Source organism: Microcaecilia unicolor, chromosome 2, assembly GCF_901765095.1.
Source record: "Microcaecilia unicolor chromosome 2, aMicUni1.1, whole genome shotgun sequence".
Classification (NCBI taxonomy): Eukaryota; Metazoa; Chordata; class Amphibia; order Gymnophiona; family Siphonopidae; genus Microcaecilia; species Microcaecilia unicolor.
The window spans coordinates 173080419-173106983 of record NC_044032.1 but is presented as its reverse complement, the minus strand read 5'-3'; the positions used below and the strand labels follow the sequence as shown (position 1 = coordinate 173106983).

The following is a 26565-nucleotide window of genomic DNA, read 5'->3' as shown; positions in this document are numbered from 1 at the left end:
GAGTCCCTACTCAAAAGAGCTTACAATCTAAAGGACAAGTATGCAGTCAATCAAATGGGGCAGTGTAGGTTTCCTGAATAGAGGTAAGTGGTTATGTGCCGAAAGCTACAGTGAAGAGGTGGGCTTTGAGTAAGGATTTGAAGATGGGCAGGGAGGGCGCATGGCGTATGGGCTCGGGAAGTTTATTCCAAGCATAGGGTGAGGTGAGGCAGAAGGGGCGGAGTCTGGAGTTGGCGGTGGTGGAGAAGGGTACTGATAGGAGGGATTTGTCCTGTGAGCGGAGGTTACGGGTAGGAACGTACGGGGAGATGAGGGTAGAGAGGTAATGAGGGGTTGCAGATTGATTGCATTTGTAGGTTAGTAGGAGAAGCTTGAACTGCATACGGTATCTGATTGGGAGAAAGTGAAGTGACTTGAGGAGAAGGGTGATGTGAGTATATCGGTCCATGCGGAAGATAAGACGTGCGGCGGAATTCTGGACGGATCGAAGGGGGGATAGATGGTTAAGTTGGAGGCCAGTGAATAGTAGGTTGCAATAGTCAAGGCGAGAGGTAACGAGCGAGTGGATGAGGGTTCGTGTGGTCTGTTCAGAGAGAAACGGGCGAATTTTGCTAATATTATAGAGAAAGAAGCGACAGGTCTTGGCTGTCTGCTGGATATGGGCAGAGAAGGAGAGGGAGGAGTCGAAGATGACTCCGAGGTTGCGGGCTGATGAAACGGGGAGGATGAGGGTGTTGTCAACAGGAATGGAGAGTGGAGGAAGAGGAGAAGAGGGTTTGGGTGGAAAGACAATGAGCTCAGTCTTTGCCATGTTCAGTTTCAGATGATGGTTGGACATCCAGGCAGCGATGTCTGATAGGCAGGCCGATACTTTGGCCTGGGTTTCCACCGTGATGTCTGGTGTGGAGAAATAAAGCTGGGTATCGTCAGCATAAAGATGGTATTGGAAGCCTTGAGATGAGATCAGTGAGCCCAGGGAAGAGGTGTAGATTGAGAGAAGAAGGGGTCCAAGGACAGATCCTTGAGGAACACCAACAGAGAGCGGGATGGGGGTGGAGGAAGATCCATGAGAATATACTCTGAAGGTACATTGGGAGAGATAGGAGGAGAACCAGGAGAGGATGGAGCCTTGGAACCCGAATGAGGACAGTGTGTCAAGAAGTAAATTATGATTGACAGTGTCGAAAGCGGCGGATAGGTCGAGGAGGATGAGGATGGAGTAGTGACCTTTGGAGTAGTCCTCCGCATGCACTCCAAGTACCTGCCAAAGGTGGTGTTGGAGTTCCATCTCAACCATTCAATTGTCTTGCCAACATTTTTTTTCCAGTCCTCATACCCGCCCTGGCGAAAGCAGTTTGCATACCTTGAACTGCAAGACAGCATTGGCCTTTTACATGGAGCGGATGAAGCCCTTCAGACAGTCCGCCCAGTTGTTCGTTTCTTTTGATCCCAACAGGAGGGGAGTCGCCATCAGAAAACACACAATCTCCAATTGGCTAGCAGATTGCATTTCTTTCACTTATGCCCAAGCTGGTCTGACTCTGGAGGGCCATGTCACAGCTCATAATGTTAGCGCCATGGCTGCGTCAGTGGCTCATTTAAAGTCAGCTTCCATTGAAGAGATTTGCAAGGCTGCAACGTAGTCATCGGTCCACACATTCATATCTCACTACTGCCTTCAGCAGGATACCCGACGCGACAGTCGGTTTGGGCAGTCAGTGCTACAGAATCTGTTCGGGGTTTAGAATCCAACTCCACCCCCCTAGACCCGTTTTTGTTCTGTTCCAGGCTGCACTCTCAGTTAGATTGACCTGAAACCATAAACAACTATGTTATGCCCTCGCCGTTGCAAGGCCCGATTGACCAATGTTCATTGTTTTGATAGAGCCTGGATGCTAGGGATACCCCACATGTGAGAACAAGCAGCCTGCTTGTCCTCTGAGAAAGCAAAGATACTTACCTGTAGCAGGTATTCTCCGAGGACAGCGGGCTGATTGTTCTCACAAACCCGACCACCTCCCCTTTGGAGTTGTTGTTAGTTTGTTTCTATGCTTTTTGATTAAACTGAACAGGTATGCTCACGTGACGGGCGGGAAGTCGTCTGCGCATGCATGGTGCGCACTGTTCATGTGCCAGAAGACTCTGGCAAAACTTTTTATTTTTGCTGGGAAAAATTTGCCGTTTCCTGGGCCGACGCAGATGTCGACCCACATGTGAGAACAATCAGCCTGCTGTCCTCAGAGAATACCTGCTACAGGTAAGTATCTTCACTATATAGCAGTATGGAGTAACAAGGGGATGAGAAAATGGTGGTGCATCCAGGTATGGCAAGGTAATGTGTTGGCACTCTTAAGTACAGGGTGCTGTAGAGAAACACAGGTGCCAGTGCAGGACATTGTGATCTATCTCAAGGAAGAAAACATGTTGACGTGGTCCATCCTTCTGCCCCTTCCTGCCTCCTCTACAGCTGCTGGAGGACCTGTAGGTTCGTCCAGGTTGCCACATGTTGAGATAAAGTGAAGCTGTGGAGTGTGAGGTTGGGGAAAGAAGGGAAGAAAGAAAGAAAGAGAGGATGGCTAGAGTGAAGGAGGCTGGGAGAAGGAAGTACATTTTTTTTTTAATGAGCACACTAAGAAGGGGCCCTTTTACTAAGTAGTGGTAGGGCTAATGTGTGGGTACCGCGCACCAAATCAGCACTACCACAGGGGTAGTGCGGGCGCCTTGTGGTAGTTTCAAAGTCGGCGCGTGCTGCTTCCTGTAATAGAAAATAATTTTCTATTTCTTACCACGTGAGGCGTTTCCAGTGGTAATTGGCACTGCAGCCACATTGGTGCACTCTGCTCATTTACTGCATGAGTAGCTTGTGAGCCCTTACTGCTAGGTCAGTGGGTGGCAGTAAGGGCTCAGGCAGTAAGTAGCCATGCGCTATTTTTGATTTTACTTCACAACCATTTACTACTACCCTCTTTAAAAAGCCCTTTTTTCCTAGCCAGGGGGAAAAAATGGCCCAGCTTGTGCCAATTTCACGCGTCCACAGTACTGCAGGCCACTTTTTATTGCAGCTTAGTAAAAGGACCCCTAAATGTAAAGAAACATATTAAGAAAAGTGAGTAAATTTATTTAAACATGTATTTCCTTCATCCTTAAAAATATTTGCTAGTGTATTCACATTGGCCTAGCAGATACACCACCTCTCTCTTCTCCTTTTTTTTATAAGTGTCCTTAGCACAAGTTGATCAACAGCAGACTATGGAACAAAAGAACAAGCTGGCAGGAGGCCTGGTTTACACCAGAAAGTGGCAAATGCTGTCCATGGGGCCAGCATGCTTAGAGCTTGAGATCCTGAAGCATTTTGGCTACTATCTCTTCTAGACAAGAAAGCCCAAGGTACCTGTAGCAGGTGATCTCCATGGACATCAGGGTTCAAGTCCTCAGCAGTTAGTGCCATCATTCAATAGTTCCCAGCACAGGAAAAAAGCTGTACTAACTGCCCTCGGAAAAACAAATTCCAAAGATGAAAAAAAATGCTTCTGGTTTTGAGTGTGCTACCTACTAGTTTCAAGGCATATCCTGTTTACTTATTCACCCCTCATGATTTTATAGACTTCTATCATATTCCTTTTCAGCCATTATTTCTCCAAGCTGGAGAGCCCTGATCTATTTAGCCTTTCTTTATAGGGGAGTCATTTTGCCGATTTAATATTTTTGATTGTTCTTCTCTGAACTTTTTCTAATTCAAGAAATATGCTTGTCCATTGATTGTAGTTATGAAGAACTTTTGAAAGAAGAGAAGACAGTGATGAATGAACTAACTGCTTTGGAAAAAAGAATAGAGACCTGGATGTTGGATAATTCAGCTGTAGAGAGAGGTTATAGAGTACCCTCAGGCAAGGCTGCTATGGACAAAGAGATGGTGAGCCAACTACCAAAGGAGGTACTGGAGTTTGAAAGATTCCTCCAGCAAACAGGAGGGCGACAAGGAGGCTGGGATGATTATGACCATCAGAATTTCCTTAAAGTATTGGTAAGGCAGAAGGGAAAGCTGATATGCGTAGAAGAGGCCTTGGAATATCTTCCTGGCAGAACAAGGGAGGAAATCCAGCAGCATGAGAAATGGTATCAAGAATTCTTGTTTCTGGAGGAGAAAAAGAAAGAGGTAAGAGTTAAAACAATCTAAATCTAAACATTTACCCCTGGATTTTATATACGGCACTCAAAGTTGTGTATGTAAATTTGGGCACATGCTCAATTTGAGTAACCAATTAGCACCAATAATTGGGTGGTAATTGGTGCTAATTGGCAACAGTTTCAATTTAAGTTCACAACTTGCTAGGTGCTATTCTATAAAGATGTGTGTATAGATCTTACAGCGTGCAACTGACAAGGAGGTGTGGATTTAGGAGGGGCATAGGCAGGACAGGGGCACTATCTTAGAATTCAGGGGATCCACGCCAGGTTTCAGTTGGTGTAAATCCTTGTGCCCAAAGTTGGGTGCGGATCCCTGCGCTACTTGATATCCTGTAAACGGCACCCAACTCTGAACACTGTTTATAGAATTGCACTCGACACTCATTTATTTTTGGCGCCTGAATTTGGTGTTCATTGATGGCATGTTTACTTGAACCATTGTAGAAGTACAGGGGAAGCATCTGTACCTGAGAAGCCTTTCTCTTGCATTTCTTCTGGTCTTCATTAAGGTATTAAAAATACATCAGTGCTATTGACATTAGTATATTATTAGTAAATTGGTGTACAGCAAATAAAATGTATTAATGTGTGGTGGGACATTCTAATGTAGTAATGTCTTTTAGTAAGTCTAGCCCTAAGTATCCTGTTTTCTAGTAATGTAGCTTTATTCCGTCCTCTTCCCAATGCATTCCCTGATGCAAGCACTAATTAAAAGGGCTCTGCTAGGTGGGTAATTTATTTATTTATGGCATTTGTACCCCGCATTATCCCAAACAAGTTCGGGTTTAGTGTGGCTTACATCAAACTTTTAAAACAAATTACAATAAGAGAACTATGATGAAAGTACAAAACAGTAATAGGTAAAAACATCCAAGCAGTAAGATGACTCATTTTGAAATAACAAATTAACTAAAAGAATAACAGAATAACAATCACCAACAGTGGCGAAGAATTCACTAATTAAGAATGCTTTCAACAATTTACAAAATTTCAAGTAGTCAGAGAAACATGTGCATGACCCAGGACTTGGCACCTTCATGGTTGCCCCATAATTAGACACATTATCGTTTCCTCTGTACTTTGAATTGAAGGATTGGAGAAGAAGCTTATGGGCCGATGATCAATTTCCCTGTGCTGTTTCAAACAGTGCTGTAAACCCAGTACCAGAACAGCGCTGGGAAATAATGCCCCTGTGATCAAAACTAATAGCATGCAAATTTATGCGCATGATTAGCTTCGATCATCGGAGTACTTCTGCAGGAGGATTGTACCTGGGCATGTGCCCAAGGCACAATTCTGCTGCAGAAGTTGTTTGACAGGTATGGGATGTCACACACAAAAAAAAAAAAAAGGCCGGACCTGTTGAACCAGCCTGACCTGTCAAAACTCTGACACAAAGGGGCTGGAGGTCCACCCTCCCTCCAACCCACCCTAGCCTGGTGGTCTAGTGCCCCCCAATCCCCACCCCCCTCATACCAGGAAGCAGGACAAGGGAGTAAGCATACCCTCCTCCTGCAGGCGCCATATCAAAATGGCGGCACCTGCCCGGTTCATCCTGGGATGCACTGGGCGTGGCTTCAGTACCATATAAGGGTGACCAGAGTTGCACACAGTATTCAAGGTGTGGTCACGCCATGGAGTGATACAAAGGCATTATGTTATAACATCCTCATTTTTGTTTTATTTATTTATTTATTGCACTTGTATCCCACATTTTCCCACCTATTTTGCAGGCTCAATGTGGCTTACAAAGACCTGTTATGGCAAAGCCATTCCAGGGTCACAGATACAATTGGTGTTACAAAGTGTTACAAAAAGGTCTGGGATGACAAAAAGATCTAAGTAAACAGTAATAAAGATGCCTTTCTGAATCAGGGTGGAGCGGCGAAGTGTTATAGTTAGCATAGGCGTAGACTGGGGGGGGCGAGGGGGGGCAGTGCCCCCCCAAACGACGCGAGGCGCTGCCGCGCCATTAGTTAAAAAAAAAAAAAAATTAAAAAAAAAAAAAAACACATGCAGGCACGCGCTCCTCTCCGTCCGCTTGGCTTCCCTGCCCTCTCTATCTGCGTCCCGCCTTCCTCTGACGTCATTTCCTTTTGGGCGGGACGCAGACAGAGAGGGCAGGGAAGCCAAGCGGACGGAGAGGAGCGTGTCCGTCTACCCCTCTCTCTTCCTCCCTCCCTCCGGCGCAGGCAGCAGTCTTTTCCAGCGTTCCTGGCAGCGGTAGCGATATACACGCTGCCTTCGGTCTGCCCCGAAGCCTTCTCTTCAAGTTCCTGTTCCCGCATAGGTGGGAACAGGAACTTGAAGAGAAGGCTTCCGGGGCAGACCGAAGGCAGCGTGTATATCGCTACCGCTGCCAGGAACGCTGGAAAAGACTGCTGCCTGCGCCGGAGGGAGGGAGGGAGGAAGAGAGGGGGTAAACGGAGTCACCATCTTGGACCTCGCGCGGGGGGGAGGGGTGGGGAGATGGATAGTACTGGGAGGGTGGGAAGGAGCAGGAGATGGATGGACTGGGAGGGTGGGAAGCAGTGGGAAGGAGCAGGAGATGGATGGGACTGGGAGGGTGGGAAGGAGCAGGAGATGGATGGGACTGGGAGGGTGGGAAGCAGTGGGAAGGAGCAGGAGATGGATGGACTGGGAGGGTGGGAAGCAGTGGGAAGGAGCAGGAGATGGATGGGACTGGGAGGGGTGGGAAGGAGCAAGAGATGGATGGGACTGGGAGGGGTGGGGAGCAGAGGGAAGGAGCAAGAGATGGATGGGACTGGGAGGGTGGGAAGCAGTGGGAAGGAGCAGGAGATGGATGGGACTGGGAGGGGTGGGAAGATGGATGGGACTGGGAGGGGTGGGGAGCAGAGGGAAGGAGCAAGAGATGGATGGGACTGGGAGGGTGGGAAGCAGTGGGAAGGAGCAGGAGATGGATGGGACTGGGAGGGTGGGAAGGAGCAGGAGATGGATGGGACTGGGAGGGTGGGAAGCAGTGGGAAGGAGCAGGAGATGGATGGGACTGGGAGGGTGGGAAGCAGTGGGAAGGAGCAGGAGATGGATGGGACTGGGAGGGTGGGAAGGAGCAGGAGATGGATGGGACTGGGAGGGTGGGAAGCAGTGGGAAGGAGCAGGAGATGGATGGGACTGGGAGGGTGGGAAGCAGTGGGAAGGAGCAGGAGATGGATGGGACTGGGAGGGGTGGGAAGGAGCAAGAGATGGATGGGACTGGGAGGGGTGGGTGGGGAGCAGAGGGAAGGACCAGGAATTGGATTGGACTGGGAAAGGAGGTGAGCAGAGGGAAGGAGCAGGAGATGGATGGGACTGGGAGGGTGGGAAGCAGTGGGAAGGAGCAGGAGATGGATGGGACTGGGAGGGACTGGGAGGGTGGGAAGGAGCAGGAGATGGATGGGACTGGGAGGGTGGGAAGCAGTGGGAAGGAGCAGGAGATGGATGGGACTGGGAGGGGTGGGAAGGAGCAAGAGATGGATGGGACTGGGAGGGGTGGGTGGGGAGCAGAGGGAAGGACCAGGAATTGGATTGGACTGGAAAGGAGGTGAGCAGAGGAAAGGAGCAGGAGATGGATGGGACTGGGAGGGGTGGGGAGCAGCGGGAAGGAGCAAGAGATGGTTGGGACTGGGAGGGGTGGGGAGCAGAGGGAAGGAGCAAGAGATGGATGGGACTGGGAGGGGTGGGAAGGAGCAAGAGATGGATGGGACTGGGAGGGGTGGGTGGGGAGCAGAGGGAAGGACCAGGAATTGGATTGGACTGGGAAAGGAGGTGAGCAGAGGAAAGGAGCAGGAGATGGATGGGACTGGGAGGGGTGGGGAGCAGCGGGAAGGAGCAAGAGATGGTTGGGACTGGGAGGGGTGGGGAGCAGAGGGAAGGAGCAAGAGATGGATGGGACTGGGAGGGTGGGAAGGAGCAGGAGATGGATGGGACTGGGAGGGTGGGAAGCAGTGGGAAGGAGCAGGAGATGGATGGGACTGGGAGGGGTGGGAAGGAGCAAGAGATGGATGGGACTGGGAGGGGTGGGTGGGGAGCAGAGGGAAGGACCAGGAATTGGATTGGACTGGGAAAGGAGGTGAGCAGAGGGAAGGAGCAGGAGATGGATGGGACTGGGAGGGGTGGGGAGCAGCGGGAAGGAGCAAGAGATGGTTGGGACTGGGAGGGGTGGGGAGCAGAGGGAAGGAGCAAGAGATGGATGGGACTGCGAGGGGTGGGGGAGCAGAGGGATGGACCAGGAGATGGATGGGATTTGGAGAGGTCAGGCACAGCAGAGGGAAGGAGCAAGAGATGGATGGGACGGAGGGATGGTGAGCAGAGGGAAGGAACAGAAGATGGATGGGACTGGGAGGGGTGGGGAGCAGAGGGAAGGAGCAAGAGATGGATGGGACTGGGAGGGTGGGGAGCAGAGGGAAGCCTACTGGAAAGAAGACACTGCATAAAACAGAAGACACTGGGATCAAAGCGAATAGAAAAACTACATGATCAGACAACAAAGGTAAATAAAAGTTTATTTTATTCATAATTTATTAATTGAAATGTCAGCTTTTTGAAATGTGCATCTGTGATATTTTGCCTGTAAATTTCATTTCCTTCCTCCATATTAGCATATTCATTGCATATGTATATATGCAAATGATATGCTAATATGCTCCGCCCATTTTTTGCCCCCCCAAAATGAAACAGTCAAACTACGCCTATGATAGTTAGTCTATGGGTTCTTGTGGTAAGCCTTGTTGGAGAGAGGTTTTTAGAGCTTTGCGAAAGATAGTTAATTCATTAATTGTTTTCAAGTTAGTTGGTAGTTCATTCCAGAGTTGTGTGCTTATGTAGGAAAAGCTAGTCTTATGTGTTAGTTTGTATTTTAGTCCTTTGCAGCTGGGGAAATGTAAATTAAGAAATGTGCGAGCTGATTTTTTAGCATTTCTGGGAGAGAGGTCCATGAGGTCTAGCATGTAGGTCGGGGCATCACCGTGAATGATTTTATGAACAATCGTGCAGATCTTGAACATGGTGCGCTCTTTAAGTGGGAGCCAGTGAAGTTTCTCTCTTAGGGGTTTTGCACTCTCATATTTTGTTTTTCCAAATATGAGTCTGGCTGCGGTATTCTGGGCTGTTTGAAGTTTCTTGATAATCTGTTCTTTGCAGCCAGTGTAGAGTGCGTTGCAGTAGTCCAAGAGGCTAATTTTCAAAGCACTTAGCCTCCCAAAGTTCCATAGAAACCTATGGAACTTAGCCTCCCAAAGTGCTTTGAAAATATGCCTCCAAGTGACTTAGCACCATTGACTGTACTAGGTTGCGAAAGATGGATCTTGGGAAGAAAGGTTTTACTCTTTTGAGTTTCCACATGGAGTGGAACATCTTCTTAGTTGTATTCTTCACGTGGGTTTTGAGTGTGAGATTTCGGTCAATGGTAACTCCAAGAATTTTCAGATTGTTTGAGACGGGAAGGGAGAAGTTTGGTGTGGTTGTGGTGGTAAATTCAGTTGTATTATATTGTGAGGTGATTATAAGACATTGTGTTTTTTTCTGCATTAAGTTTTAGTTGGAATGCATCCGCCCAGGAGTGCATGATTTGGAAGCTTCGGTTGATCTTGTTGGTGATTTCCTTTAGATCGTGTTTGAACGGGATGTAGATCGTGACATCATCTGCATATATGTAAGGATTGAGGTTTTGATTGGCTAGTAACTTGGCTAAGGGTTTTTCATTTCTTTCCTAATAATGCCTAATATTCTTTTTGCTTTCTTCGCCACCGCCGCTTCATATTGAGCAGAGGATTTCAATGTATCATTAACAATGACACCTAGATCCTTTTCCTGGTTGGCCACTCCTAATGTGGAACCTTGCATCACATAGTTATAGTTTGGGTTCTTCTTTCCCACATTGTATCACTTTGCACTTGCTCACATTAAACGTCATCTGCCATTTGGATGCTCAGTCTCCCAGTGCTGTAAGGTCCTCTTACAATTTAATAACTTTGAATAACTTTGTGTCGTCAGCAAACTTAATTACCTCACTACTTAATCCCATCTCTAGATCATTTATAAATATGTTAAAAAGCAGCGGTCCCAGCACAGACCCCATGCAGAACCCCACTATCTTCCCATCTCCATTGAGAATACTGACTATTTAACCTACTCTGTTTTCTATCTTTTAACCAGTTTTTAATCCACAGTAGAACATTACCTCCTATCCCATGATTTTCCAATTTCCTCTGGATTCTTTTATGAGGTACTTTGTCAAATGCCTTTTGAAAATCCAGATATACAATATCGATTGACTCACCTTTATCCACGTTTGTTCACCCCTTCAAAGAAATGTAGTAGATTGGTGAGGCAAGATTTCCATTCACTAAATCCATGTTGGCTTTGTCTTATTAATCCATACTTATGTATGTGCTTTGTAATTTTGTTCTTTATAATAGTATCTACCATTTTGCCCTGCACCGACGTCAGGCTTACTGGTCTGTAATTTCCCAGATCACCTCTGGAACCCTTTTTAAAAATCGGTGTTACATTGGCCACCTTCCAATCTTCCGGTACCATTCTTGATTATAAAATTAAATTACATGTTACTAACAATAGTTCTGCAAGTTAATTTTTCAATTCTATCAATACACTAGAACCCACATTTGTTTTTGCTCATCTGCCTGTCAAAGACTTGATTTATAAAAAAAATGTCAAGCTTTTTTCTGTGGCCTTATGGTGGAATATGTATCCCTTCTAGTCCTATTTAAGTTGCTTCTTATATTATGGTATGTTTTGGGGGAAGACATCGGAGAGGGGATTGAGAGATGGTAAAGTAGGGAAAGCAAAACAAAAACTTTTTTTTTTTCTTTTCCACTGCAGGCTATTCAAACATGGAAATTAAAGAAGATGCAAGAGAGAGAAAAACTATTAATGGAACATGGAAAATCCAAGGAAGTTTTGGAGTTGGAGCGCCTAGCACGGATAGAGGCCCAAAAGGAGAAGCTGGAGGAGGAGAGAAAGCGACAGCAGGAAAAACTGGAAACATGGAGGCAACAGAAGGAATTGGAAGCTGCTAAGAAACAAGCAGCCCAAAGAAAAGAAGAGGAGGAGAAAGAGAGGAGGCAGAAACAAGAGTGCCAGCGGCAACTGGAAGTAAAGCTTCTGGTAGAGGAATACGCGCGGCAGAAGAGAAAGCAGGAGGAGTTTCTGAGGCTGGAACAGCTAATGCAAGAAGAAGCAGAGAGGGAAGAGAGGCAGAGAAGTGCTGCAGCTGGAATCTGCAAGTTTCAGGAGAGAGTGAGTAGCAGCAGTATGTCTTTCACTGTCGGTTTTCTTTTTTCTTTTATTCTTTTGAATTTGGATTTGATAATTTGCCTCTCCAGACTTCACGCTTAAAGTGAATTACAGTCAGATACTGTAGATATATCCTTGCCTCCAGAGGGTTTGCAGTCTACCACTGTGAGTAAACATGATTTAATACATGCCCTGTTGTCAGTAAGGCCTATTTACTAAGCACATAAACTCACATCGAGTGTGTCAGTAATTCCAGTCCCTAGTTTTTACCCGAGGCAGAGTGACTCTTTGAAGGAGCTTCTTTGGGATACGCAGGATTTGTACCCTGGTTTCTTTGGTTCTCAGCCTGCTACACTGACCACTAGGCAGCTGCTCACTCAGTTGGTAGTAACTTAATGTGTGTATTCTTGTTTAAAGGTGAGAAAATTTGCGCTAACAAATTTTCACGCATTATTTGACCAGCTATAATAATGAATAGTCCAGTAACTTGACATTTATCCTCAGATTCTATATATGGTGGCCAAATTTGGGCATGCTCCTGAGATGCGCTCTTAATTGGCTAACGCACTGTTAACCACCAGTAATTGGATGCTAACAAACCAATTTTGATATTAATTGGCACCATTTAGGATTTGCATGCACATCTGACTGTGCACTATTCTTTAACACTGGGTGCCAAAATCCCACAATGCACAATCCAAAATGAAGCGTGGCCACGTGAGGGGCATGGGCAGGTCATGTGCGTTCCAGTCGTTACATTCAGTGTTCTAGAATAATGGGTCAGTAGGCCCAGCTTGGGCACCAGGTTTCACAAGGTGTAAGTCTGGTGCCCAGAGAACTTGCGCTAAGCGGTATTCTGTAAAGGATGCATACCCTTTCTAGAATAGCACTTAGCACTAATCTTTTCTGGAGCCCATTTATAGAATTTTCCCCTTTATGTTCAAATAAGTTCTAATAGAGACTCCATAAGGTTTGCAAATAGTCTCTATTTCTGAATAACATCCATTTATATTTTATAGTCTTCACTCATATTTGGTGGCACATATGCAGAAAACCTTTTCCAGTAATTATATAGATGCAGAGCTTCATCATAGTTGAACAGTATAAAAAGACAGGGGAAAAATATTTAGACAAACAATGTTTCAATTTTTCCTTTGTACAAAACTGATATGTTCTTTCTAATGTATTTATTTGCAAATCACAAGTGCAGAAATACAATGCACATTCCAAAATAGATAAGGCACAAAACAAAATGTAACCCCCTCCCCCCCAAAACAAATAGAGCTGTCCATAATACTAGCAACAGTATGTTGAACACAGAGTAACAATGATTAAGAATGGGGTTTGCAGCACATATTCAAAAGAGAAAATTCCATTTAGCAATATTCCATCTAATTATTACAAACTATAAAGCATGTTTTACATGTATTTTATATTCATGTATTTATATACCACTTAGACCTAAGCAGTTTACAGTTTCATTTTACAGTTACTGGGTCTGTCCGTAGTGGGTTCACAATCTAAGTAGTACTGTATGTTGTACTACTGTTGTACCCGGGGCAACGGAGGGTTAAGTGACTTGCCCAGGGTCGTATGGAGTTGCAGAGGGAATTGAACCTGGTTCCCCAGGTTCTCAAAACAAACCAAAAAGCAGGAGAAGGAAGCAGGTTGAACAGAGAACGGGATGAACACACTAGTTTATTACTGTAATATGTGAGTCTCGCGTATTACAGTAATAAACTAGTGTGTTCATCCCATTGTCTGTTCAGCCTGCTTCCTTCTCCCACTTTTTGGTTTGTTCTGTTTACTTATGGGTTTTCTTTGTTCAGTTACCTTTTGGTTCCCCAGGGTCTCAACCCACTGCCGACCATCAGGTAGCGGCGGGAATCAAACCCAGTTCCACAGGTCCGCAACCTGCTACATTTGGGTGCATTTATATAGGTTGTCTAAGTAAGAAAATGGATGTCCAAAGTACATGCTTAAAAACTATGCTAGTATTTTACAAAAGATTCAGCAAGCACTGAGCCTTTAATAAACTACAGAAAGAACTGCCAACAGAAACATATAGTTGGTGCCATGGTCAACAGAAAAGCCCATTTTATTAAAGGAAGATTTTTAAAAAAGCTAAATCGCTAAGGAGTTTGTACATATAAATAGCACTACATATATACATAGGATACAATTTTTCAACTTATACATGTTAGTGGCAGATTTTGTGAATCGGCAAGTCTGCCAGGAGCCAAGTAGGGAGCTGCCCTCTGAAGCTGAAATGTTTTACAGATAAAGCTGGTTTTGAACAACAGAAGAGGTGAATACAATTCTCCCTTAAGTACTCCTCCAAATTCCAGATCCGAGCAAGAAGTTAGCTGAGGGTTATGCATGGCACAGAGCACCTGTAAATCCCAACGGGTAAAGTACCACTGTATATGTGAATTGTTCTAAAACAGCAGTACAAAGAAAACAGAGCATCCATTTGCACTATTCGCTCTGAAACTATATCATCATAAGCAACTTATATATCCTTCCCCTATACCCTCCCTCCTTATTACTATGTCCCCCCTTCACCCTTCCCTAAAAGGACAGTGTCTAACAAAGGTCTAACAGAGCAAACCTATATTAAGCATTCAGTCTATACCACCTACTCATTCAGAATTTTACTTCTGACTCTTGTAGGCAGTGATTTACTCCCAGACAAACAAAAACAATTTCCTCCTCTTAAAGAAAAGGTCATAAGCATATAGAGCTTGTTTCTCCAGTGCCAGTGGGAAGGCAGGTCTTCTCCCACCCTATGTTGCGTGATTCAGCATCTTGCTGTAATATTGGCTTTCACCAGCAATAATCTTTCCTCTTTATTCAAGGAGCCACACTCCGTAGCTTTACCAAATAAACCCAGTAGTGATAAATTAATACTTTTACCCATCAGGGAAGACAAATAAAGTATAATCCTTGATCAAAAAAATTGTATCTTTGCACAACTTCATAACGCATGGGACAGTGAACTATTTACTGACCTACATTTAAGGCACTTGGGGGACAGGGCCATCCCAGCTTTATATTCTTGCCTTTGTGAGAAATAGGTTCTTGTCAGTGTGCAAAAGTGGCTGTATAAAGTCTTTGTTCATTAACCTGATGCCCAACTCATGAGCCCATATTCTAAGTGTTTCTATATAATCTTTTGATGAATGAAATCTACAAAGCTGCTTGTGCAGTATCAAGATGGACTGGGCCTGTGGGGCTTTAACTTGGAAAAAATCAGTAAGTTGTATAAATAAACCTCTTGTAAAGTTATCTCTGTAATGATGACATATAATGTACCAATTGTTTATGCATGAGTTTCCACTCTCCCCCCGTACCCTCTTGGAAACTGGTAACTGGTATTATGGACCCATTGTTACTTATAACCTGATATAAATATTGTAAACCTTCCAGTGCCCACCTCTGAAAAACTGCATTTTCCATTCCTGGCTTAAAGGCAGCATTACCCACAATTGGAAAAAGGTCACTAGCGAAAGTACTATGTTGCCAAAGTCACATTAGCCTCTTCCAAGTTTCCTTTAGTGGCCGTTTAAGAACACTCTGACGTAAATGCAATGGGAGCTTATGGAGATGGGCACGCCTGATATTTATTCTTTTATAAATTGGAGGAGTAGCCTAATCATTAGCGCAATGGGGCTGAGAACTGGGGAAGCTCAGTTCAAATCCCAATGCAGCTCCTTGTGATCTTGAGCAAGTCACTTAAATCTCCATAGTCTCAGATACAAACTTGGATTGTAAGCACTCTGTGGGCAGGAGAATATCTGCTATGTCTGAATATAACTCAGGAGGAGGAGTAGCTTAGTGGTTAGTGCAGTGGGCTTTGATCCTGGGGAACTGAGTTCAATTCCCACTGCAGCTCCTTGTGACTCTGGGCAAGTCACTTAACCCTCCATTGCCCCGGTACAAAATAAGTACCTGAATATATGTAAACCGCTTTGAATGTAGTTGCAAAAACCTCAGAAAGGCAGTATATCAAGTCCCATTTCCCTTTCCCCTTTCTTGAGCTGCAACTGAATAAAAGACATGAGCTAAATCCCAAATCCCTTTTCTTCCCTGTTATACTCTTGTATATAAGCACATGGCGACCCTTGGGGACCTCTTGGGCAGCCTGTACAGTCTTTCTAATTTTTTTTTTTTTTGCCACCAGATGTTAGACATCTCTCTTGCCTCTTCCTCCTCACTTCATGCAGTGTGGAATTGCTCATTCTGAAATGTCTCCCTGAGTTTGGCATCTCTCACCCCATCCTTCCCCCAGTAAGAATGTATGTCAGAAGCATTGTTGATGTCATGGTCCCAAGTGGGAAGATATTTGTCAGCTCTCCTTCAGCCCTTAGTATCCAAAATGACCCTGATTTGAAAATTAGCGAAGACCACTGTTAGATGCATGAGGCTGTAGTACTAGCTATAGCCACAGGATGGCAATATTGTTTATTAGAATACAAATTCAAAATCATGCATATTTGGCACTTTATATACTGTCTTTCATATATAGTTAGGTATATGTGTACACTCAATGCCCCAAGATCCTCCACCCCTCACTGTCATGCACATATTTTTCACAGAGGGTACACGCAGTGTGTACTTTTAACATACTGAGAGGCTTGACTATTCTCTCTGTACCAAGTACAGTGTTTGTGGATACTGATGTTCATGCTCATGGGACATGCATAAAAAGCCTAATTTTTCTTCAATTGAGTTCTCCTTTACTTATTCCTTTCTGTGCAGTTCTCCATGTGTTTTATTGTAGTTGGGTTTCTCTTGGCTTTATAATTTCATGTGAAGTAGCCTAATGGTTAGTGGGTTTGATTCCTACTGCAGCTCCTTATAGGACTTATACAGGAACCATGTCCTCAAGAAGGGCGTCAAGGAGTCAGCTCCCGCCTTGACTCTGGCAAAGCTTCCTCCATTGAAATCGAGGGGGTACTGGCCTGGCTGGCAGTCAACACTGGCGTTGGAGACAGCACCACAGGCTGAGGGCCAAGCAGGGCCACAATGGGCAGCAGGATAGGTGCAAGCACCCCCAATGCTGATGCATAACATTGCAAGAGGCCATACAGCAGCTCAGGGAGCAAGGCCCAGATGCGCTCATCAAGGGACGACACAGGGAAAGGCTAGAGTGCGAGCTCCAAGACATGTTGCAGGACTGGTGGGCTCAAAACGGGAGCTGGGTCCTGGCTGCTGGGAGACCAACACATCAACACCCCGTAAATGGAGGAGGAGCTGTCCTCCTGACGCTGACGCTTCTCAGGTACCGAATCTCTCGATGTCTCGGAGCTCCCAGCACCATGTGTTGAGGAGGACTGATGCCAGTGCTTCTTGGCCTTCACCCAAAGCTCAGCACAGAGTTTCCACAGTGCCGACAAGGACAACGTCAAATACTCACACTGCCTTGGGGTCAGATGCAATGCTGGGCAGTCCCAGGGGCCTTGCACAGCAGTCAACATCAAGAGAGGTGGAGACCCACTTGATGCACTACTGCTCCTAGTGTTCGTAGGTCTCGAAGCTACCATGTGACCGAGACTTCCAAAGCTAGTGCAGTACTTTACATCGAAGCAGATGCCGACATCGAGGAATCGGACCTGGCTCCAAAAATCCTCTCTGGCAACCTGGGTCCGCTTCTTCAGCTGAAGACAGAGGACACAGCAGAGCTATGGTTGGGCCCTAAATACTGAAGACACCAAGAATGGGTCCGATTGCACTGGGTACAGCACGTGAAGCCACTGGGAACTTGAGTGGACATAGACAGAAAATCTACTGCAGCCAAATCAAATGAAGTTATGGTGCCTGAAAAAGGGGCAAAGCACCAGAAAAAAGAAAGGGAAAATCCCGGCCTAAGTCAAGGCCTAAACTCAGCCTGATGACACGGAAAACCAATGAAACTTAAAACTTGGATAAAAGAAACTAAAAATGTACAGGAAGAGAAAAAGGGGACCCGAACATGGGCACACTGAAAAACCAGCGGAAAAGAGATGCTGAAAGGCACAAAAAACTCTTTCAGACCGGAATGTGAAGAGACACCACAAAAGCAGTCTCTCTTCATCGCGGTAGAAAAAGAACTGAAGTAACCGCGCTCTCATGGCGGGTGGGAAGGCACTTGCACATGTGCTCCACAAAGTTCTTGTGAAGGTTGTCATAAGCTCCTGACCAGGCAATGTGAGACTGCATTACCCAATTGTGAGAATTATGGCTTCTTGTCCTCTGGAATAATGGTTATAATCCTAGTAAATGTATTATTGTTAGTTCCTATCAGTGGCTGAACATGTTTTCAATCATCAAATAGAGATCAGATCCAGCAGAACCATCCCACTCGCAGAAAGTAACATCAGGTTGAAGAGAGTTGGATATCAGACATGAACAAAAGCAGCAGGGTAATAGTTTTTTCTCAAAGAAACAACCCGACACGGCCACTTTTCAGCATATGCTTGTATCAGGGGCATGTATCAATATATAAAATAGAAACAAAAACATGGATATCTATGCAAAACAAAACATAAATACATATATTACCATACTGGACAAATGGATTACTACTACAGTGAGGTGAAAAAGTATTTACCTCCCTCCTGATTTCCCCTGTTATTGCATATATGTAACTCCAAATGCTTTCTGATCTTTAAACAAAATGTATTATTAGACAAAGGTAACCTGGATAAAAACATAACCCAGTTATTGCTTTTTTATATAATAAGCAAAGGTATCCAACAAACACATCACCCAGGGGAAAAACTAACTGCCAAAAACAAAATGAAACTGTGGTCAATAATATCTAATCAAAACCAAAACAACCACTACATGTGAACCAAAAATTCCCGTAAGAGAAGCTTAAATCAGTGAAAGGAAAAGCCTCAGACCCCAACCCAGAACTTAGACTGTTCTCACAGATTAATACAGGGCTCCTCACAGGCATAAAAGCCTTCCACTGACAATTTTTAAAGGCCGCCAAGGGCTCAGTCGACAGCACCGAGACCAGAGCGCAGCAGCAGCGACAAGAGGAGAAGGGGCAACGCGACGGATGCCCCGGAGACAGGCTCCGAGGGGCTCAGAGCAAAGCAGTAGCGGCAGCCTGAGGCTGCTGCCCCTCCTCTGGTGTCTACCTCCAACATAGACACAGCTCCCAGGATTGCGGAGTCTCTGTGCCCTGGGCAACGTGTCCGATCACCAGACCGTGTGTAAAAGTGCCTATTATATTTCACCTGAGCCAGTGCTGGACGACCACCCCCGGAGCAGGCAACGGCGGCTGTTGCTGCTAGCCGCGGGAACCGAGAGAGAGAGCGGCAGCCCCACACTTGAAATCTGCCGGGGACCTCAGCTTGGTTACTCTCCCGGGCTCGGACGCCGCAGAACGTGACCTGAGCCAGGGCTGGGCAGCCACCCCCAGCGCGGACAGCTGCGGGGATCGAGAGAGAGCACGGCGGTGGCAGCCCTGCACATGGAGTCTGGCGTTGGCCTCGGCTTGGCCATCCTCCTGGGCTCGGATGCCGCAGGACACGACCTGAGCCAGTATTGGGCGGCTTGGCCTTGGCGCTGGGTGGCCACCCCTGGTGCGGACAGTGGCAACTGCTAGCTGCGGGGATCGAGTGAGAGAGCGGTGCCAGCTCCGCACGCAGAGTCTGGCGGTGACCTCGGATTGGCCATCCTCCCGGGCTCAGACGCCCGGACATGCCGCATCCCCCCAGCGAAACCATTGCTACAGCTCTCAGAGTCATGGAGACTGCGCCCTGGAGCAACACCTCTAAATCACCTGACTGTGAATAAATTATCTGTATTTATTTGAAAAAAACCCCAAACAAACCCAAAGATCCAAGTCCAACCACGTACCCTATCGGACACGGTATACCAGGAGCCCAAAATGAATACCATCAAATTACTCCTACCAACTTACTACTTATCACTGATCCATTTAACACTAACCACCCCACTCGCAGAAAGTAACATCATCCCAATACTACATAATCACCAAAGACTGACTAGATACACCCCACCTCATCAAACCGTGAACAACCAAAACAAAGGAAAAACACCAACATGCGGACAACCCCAACAGAAGGGAAAGAAACCCTATAACCACAATAACAAAGAAACAACAACTAACAAAAATCCACAAAACAACAAACATAGACGATCCACACTAAAAAATTCAACTGGGCTACATCAACGCCAGATCTGTAGTAAACAAAACAACAATAGTAACAGACTGGATCACGTCAGAAAACCTTGATCTACTTTTCATCACTGAAACCTGGATCCATGATCAAAAGGACCCCATAATCCTAGATCTCTGCCCCCCAGGATACAAAATCGATCACTGGACCAGAAAGGAAAAGAGAGGTGGACGCATAGCATTAATCTATCGATCACAGTTTACCATTGAAACCACTGCTGAGTCCATAACACCCCAACTTGAAATCATCTCAGTCAGAATCCACAACAAAACCCTGCTTGATCACCTGAATTGTGTCTTGTTTTATAGACCACCAGGTAATTGGAATGATGGCCAGAAAATCTTCACAGACTTCATTTCGAACACATGTGCAGCCAACGCCAATATACTAATATTAGGAGACATCAACCTTTACCTAGAAGACCCAAACTACAAACGCACGAGAATGTAAGGAATTCCTCCACTCACGGGAACTTAGATGGCCACAAATGCAAGCAACCCATGTCAAAGGGCATACACTCGACCTCATCTCACATAAACTTTCAACAGACCAGAACCTAATAATAACAGATATCAAATGGACAGAAACACCATGGACCGATCACTACAAACTAAACCTATCCCTAAAATAGCAAAAGGGCTCAAACCGCACACAAGAACACACAACCTACAGCACCAGAGGCCAAATAGACCCGACAACATTCTGGCTACAGATATACAATAACGAATAGACAGCACAAACGGACTCCACACACTACCTCACAGAATGGGATAAAAGATGCAGAAGCATACTAGACGAAACAGCACCCTTACGAACAAGAACCTCACATAGGCATAACACTATACCATGGTTCAATGATGAACTGAAAACATTAAAAACACAATCCAGGAAACTTGAACGAGCATGGAAATAGATAAAAGATGAACACACATTCAATGCATGGAAACAGATACTAAGAAAATACAAATACGCAATAAGACAAACCAAAAGGACATACTATAAACTCAAAATAGGGCCTGATCACAAAGACATGAAGAAACTATACCAACTCGTCAACAAACTACTAGACACTACGGTGGTCACCACAACCAATACTGGCATTCCATCTGCAGACAAACTTGCTAAATACTTCAATGAAAAAATTACAAACCTACGCAACAAGCTACCTCAGGACAATACCGATATCGAAAACTTCATCAATAGTCTGGATCCAACCCCTGGAGAATACCCAGCTGACTGAACCTGGTCAGACTTCATTCCCCTCACCGCCGAAACAGTCACCCAGGCGATCAAAAGGTTCTCTAACACCCACTATAAATTGGATACCTGCTCCAGCTACCTAATAAAATCCGCCCCTGACCGCTTCATAATTGACCTCACATCCCACCTAAACTACATGCTTCAACAAGGTCTCTTCCCCAAGGAAAATGGCAATATCCTACTCACCCCAATACCAAAATACACCAAGAAAAATACAAATGAAATCACCAACTACCGACCAGTAGTAGATCCCACTGGTAATCAAATTGATGGAAAGTATGGTAACCAAGCAACTTACTGATTGTCTAAACAAATTCTCAATATTACATGAATCACAATCAGGATTTCGCCCCCTTCATGGCACTGAAACAGTACTAATTACTCTCAGCGAAATTCAAGCAAGAAATAGCAACAGGAGAAAGCATACTTCTCCTCCAATTCAACATGTCCAGTGCATTCGACATGGTAAACCATAATATACTAGTAAGACTCTTAGACTACTTCGGGGTCGGAGGAAATGTACTCAGTTTGATTAAGGGTTTCCTAACCACTAGAACATATCAAGTGAAATCAAACTCAAACATATCACCGTGGAAAGCAGACTGTGGAGTACCTCAAGGATCATCACTATCACCGATCCTCTTAACCTAATGATGACCCCACTAGCCAGTCCTTATCCGACCAAGGTCTTAACCCTTTCATCTATGCGGACAATGTCACAATATACATTCCTTACAAACACGATCCGACAGAAATCACCAACAAAATTAAGCTTGGCTTGAACATCATGGACTCATGGGCAAATGCATTTCAACTAAAACTCAATACAGAAAAAAACACACTGCCTCATCCTGTCATCCCAATACAACATGAACCCCATAAATATAAACACCCCAGACTACACCCTCCCATCTCATACAGCCTGAAACTCCTCGGCGTTACAATCGACTGCAACCTAACACTAGAGAGCCAAGTGAAATCCACAGCTAAGAAAATGTTCCACTCAATGTGGAAACTCAAACGCGTGAAACCATTTTTCCCAAGGGAAGCATTCCGGAACCTGATACAATCAATGGTACTAAGCCACCTAGATTACGCTAGAAAAAACACACTGCCTACAGCTAGGGTTTGAATGCTTTCATTTTTTAAGATGGCACCAGAGGCAGGAGCCAAGTGATCATTGCATCTGCCTCCTGACCAAAAGGTGGATTGGGGCATTTGGACTTTCATGTGCTGGCAGTTTGTTTTTTTTTAAATTTTAAAGAGAGAAGGGATAGGTTACAGGGCCCATTTGGACCATTAAGAATACTGTTTGACCAAGGTCATCTGAGGTGACCTGTTAGAATCTATCTTAGATAATTCTTTTGCTCCCATGGTAGAAGTTTTACTCCCATGGTAGAAGTTTTACTGCTTGAACATCATGGACTCATGGGCAAATGCATTTCAACTAAAACTCAAAACAGAAAAAAACACACTGCCTCATCCTGTCATCCCAATACAACATGAACCCCATTAATATAAACACCCCAGACTACACCCTCCCATCTCATACAGCCTGAAACTCCTCGGCGTTACAATCGACTGCAACCTAACACTAGAGAGCCAAGTGAAATCCACAGCTAAGAAAATGTTCCACTCAATGTGGAAACTCAAACGCGTGAAACCATTTTTCCCAAGGGAAACATTCCGGAACCTGATACAATCAATGGTACTAAGCCACCTAGATTACTGCAATGGAATTCATGCGGGATGCAAAGAACATCTCATAAAGAAACTTCAGACCGCTCAAAACACGGCAGCCAGGCTTATATTTGGAAAAACGCGATTCGAAAGTGCCAAGCCCCTCCGTGGAAAAATTGCACTGGCTCCCAATCAAAGAACGTATTGCTTTCAAAATCTGCACCCTGGTTCATAAGATTATCTACAGCGAGGCCCCGGGATACATGACAGACCTCATCGACTTACCAATCAGAAATACAACCGGATGAACACAAACATATCTAAACCTCTACTACCCAAGCTGCAAAGGACTCCAATACAAATCAACTTATGCATCCAGCTTTTCCTACATAAGCACACAACTTTGGAATGCACTACCAAAAGCTGTGAAAACAACGTATAACCACCTAAACTTCTGGAAATCACTAAAAACGTACCAGTTCAAAAAGGCATACCCTACCAACCCTACTTAAATACCTGAACCCAGCAACACGACAAAACCAAAGAACGTAATGGACATAACGTAACTTTTCCTCTATATGATTCCCTAATATGTTTGTTCCACATGAACCCTATTCTACCATAACATCACTGTGTAACTGTTTATACCGGAATTGGCGAACGCCTCTACGGTACTATTGTAAGCCACATTGAGCCTGCAAATAGGTGGGAAAATGTGGGATACAAATGTAACAAATAAATAAACTTTCAATTTCCATTATTTAACTATTCAGTGTCCGCTGTTCAGAAAACTTTTACAAACTGTGGAGTTCCCAAACTTAAAGTTCTTAATTAGTAGATTATAAATGATTTCAAAGAGGAGCATAAGATGTACAAATGCCAGGCCCCATCACCAACGAAGGCCAGCGTTTCGCCTGCTCAGAGACTGCTTCAGGGTATATGGGACACATCAGCAGTTAAGAAGACTGTCTTCTCACCAACTTTTGCTCCATCAAACCAAAGCAAAAGTTGGTGAGCAGACAGCCGTCTTAACTGTTGATGTGTCCCATACGTATCAGTTGGTTGATTAACTAAGGGGGCAGTTACTTTTTCACGTGGGTGATATGAGTTTGAAACCCCCCCTCCCCGTTTACTAAGCCGCACTAGCTGCTGCTGATAAGCTAATGCCTTCACTTTGAATGGGCTGGGTCGGCATTGCCACAAGGCAGCCGCTAGCACGGCTTTGTAAACAGTGAGGTTTGTTCCTTAAGTAAATTAAGTTTTATAATTTAAAAAAACTATTGTGTTTACTTGGGCTCCCTATGTCTGATATTGCATTTTGTTTAAAGATCAGAAACCATTCAATGTAATGCATATGCAATAACGGGAAATCAGGAGAGAGGTAAATATTTTTTCACATTTTATATCCAATGATATGTATAAATAAATCACAGATAAATTCCATTAAAATGTACATATAAAATATAATCATAAAACAATGTTTGTATACATGAATGCTGAACACAATAAATAAAATATAAGTCGCACATGAATGTAGACAAATTTTAATATTCAGATACCCAGAGGTCTTGAAAATAAAGACAGAGGAAATCTCAGTTATAGAATGATTGTGTGTATATAGTAGCTATAAGAGGACACAGACATGTCGGTTTGAGGATAAAGGCCTAAATAAGTTGCTTTATGCAGAGCTCAGATAGATTTTCTTTCTTTTTAAGATCAATAACGCAATATATGCTGGCGTTATCTAACATATGAACATAATATAAAAACCAGTCTTTAAAAAAATCACTTTTATCTTTAGATTCTGAATCTGATAAGATGTTTTATATCAGATCTTACTTTAAGAATAAGAACCTTAATTTTTGTGGAGCTCATGTTCAGAAATTTGTGGATGTGTCAAATTACACAGTTGTGTAGGAAATCGTATTTGTTATTAAAACCTCAATTACTGTAGTAGTTTCTTAAATTCCCTTGTCTTATTACTCTCACTGATAAATAGCATGTTTTTTCTAATCCTTCACAGATAGCAAGAAAATGAATAATATTTCTGAGGCTACTGCTTGAAATGTAGGGGTTTAAATTGCATGAATTACTTGGGAATTATAACTCTATACATACAATCATAATTCAGATTGCCTCTGCCCTTATTCCCAAGAACTCTGAGTAACTGTTTTAGATTTGTTTGTCATTGTTCTTGTGTGATGTATAATTTTATATTTTTTTTATTTATTGTATTCTACATGTGTTTGCATTCTTTTATGATTCTGTTTATAATACATACACACACACATTTTGTTAGTATTAATCTAGTTTTATTAGGGCTGCAATTCAATTAAAAATTGTAATATCGATTAATCACATAATTAAAGTCTGGGCATAGCCAGCTATTCATGGGGGGGGGGGGGGGATCATTGAGATGGACTGGGGCGCATACCTTTGCTGATGTGGATGCTGAAGCCAGTCGAAGAAATCCTCTGCCAAAGGGTCCCCCTTCTCATTGTGCTGCCTCTGGAGCAAGGAAATCAGTGGAGTGCCTCCAGCTGCTGATGCAAGCATTCCCTGAGCATGCTCAGTTCATGCATGAGCATGCTTCGAGAGTGAAAATGTTGGTGCCTGGAGGTACCCCGCTGACTTCCTCACTCCTGAGGCAGTACGAGGAGGAAGGAGGTGATTCAGGCAGCGGATTTCTTCGACTGGCAGGGTTTCAGATACCCCCCAGCCATTGAATGGGTACGGTAGCTTTGGAGGGGGTCTTCACCCTTTCTCATTCTTGTGTACCCCCTTGTGCCTTCACCCATTCTCTCTCTCTCATGTGCCCCCTATGCCTTCACCCCATTTTCTCTCTCTCATGTGCCCCCTATGCCTTCACCCCATTTTCTGTCTCTCATGTGCCCTCTATGCCTTCACCCCATTATCTGTCTCTCATGTGCCCCGCCCCCGTGTCTTCACCCCATTCTCTCTCTCTCTCATGTGCCTTCACCCCATTCTCGCTCTCTCATGTGCCCCACCCCCGTGCCTTCACCCCATTCTCTCTCTCTCTCTCTCTCATGTGCCCCGTGCCTTCCTTCATTCATTCTCTCTCTCTCTCTCTGTCATGTGCCCCGGTGCCTTCCTTCATTCATTCTCTCTCTCTCTCATTCTCATGTGCCCCCGTGCCTTCATTCATTCTCTCTCTCATGTGCCCCCGTGCCTTCATTCATTCATTCTCTCTCTCTCGCTCGCTCATGTGCCTCCCCTCCCCATCACATGTTTGCCATGTTGCTTGCGGCATTAATCACAATTGACATGCAGCCCTAATTTTTATATATGTATATTTTGTTAGTATTTACATAGTGATCTGTTTGTGCAGTATGGTAATACATATGTGTGTTTGTTTTGTAGAGATATCCATGTTTCTGTTTCTAGTTTTAGATATTAATCCATGCTTCTGATACAGGTGTATGCCAAAATGTGACTGCGTCAGGTTTTCTATAATAAAGTGACTGTTAACCATACTGGTGCTGTTCACATATGGTATCCAACTCTCTCCAACGTGAAGCATGTTTTCAGCTTGAAAATGTGCAGCACATTCAAAGAGCTCTACTGGAACAGTTCTCTTTCTGCTTGGCTGCTGTTTTTGCTCTTTATTTTCCCATTGAACATCTTGTAAGTTTTGCTTTTGTGGTATGTGTTTCAGGATTTTCGTAAATTAGAGCTAAAAGCTCTAAATAAACGGGCTAAAGAGGAGGAGCTAGCAGAGAAAGAAAAACGACTCTCAAGATTAAAAGAAAAGGTAATGCAAGTGCTGTATTGTCTGATAAAGAGAATTTAAAAAAAAATGTAGTAGCGTTAGGATTTAAGAATAAGATGTGTAGCATCAAAGAGGTAGTCTTCTGGTTTCATATTTGAGAAGGATGTTTTTCAAAAAACAATTTCCTTGGGGTAAAGTGGCTCTCTGGAAATTGCCCACTTTGCCCATTTTTATCGAAGACACAAGTTGACAAAA

The 26565-nt window shown here is 44.4% G+C and overlaps 1 protein-coding gene across 1 annotated transcript in view; it reads left to right on the top strand.

The window, feature by feature from the left end:
- The window catches only part of CCDC112 (coiled-coil domain containing 112), a 59539-nt gene that overhangs the window by 23068 nt on the left and 9906 nt on the right, over nt 1-26565 (top strand). The window contains exons 6-8 of the mRNA XM_030193500.1: nt 3766-4156; nt 11029-11445; nt 26257-26352. Coding sequence (XP_030049360.1) covers nt 3766-4156; nt 11029-11445; nt 26257-26352 — 904 coding nt within the window. The remainder of the gene's footprint in view (nt 1-3765; nt 4157-11028; nt 11446-26256; nt 26353-26565) is intronic.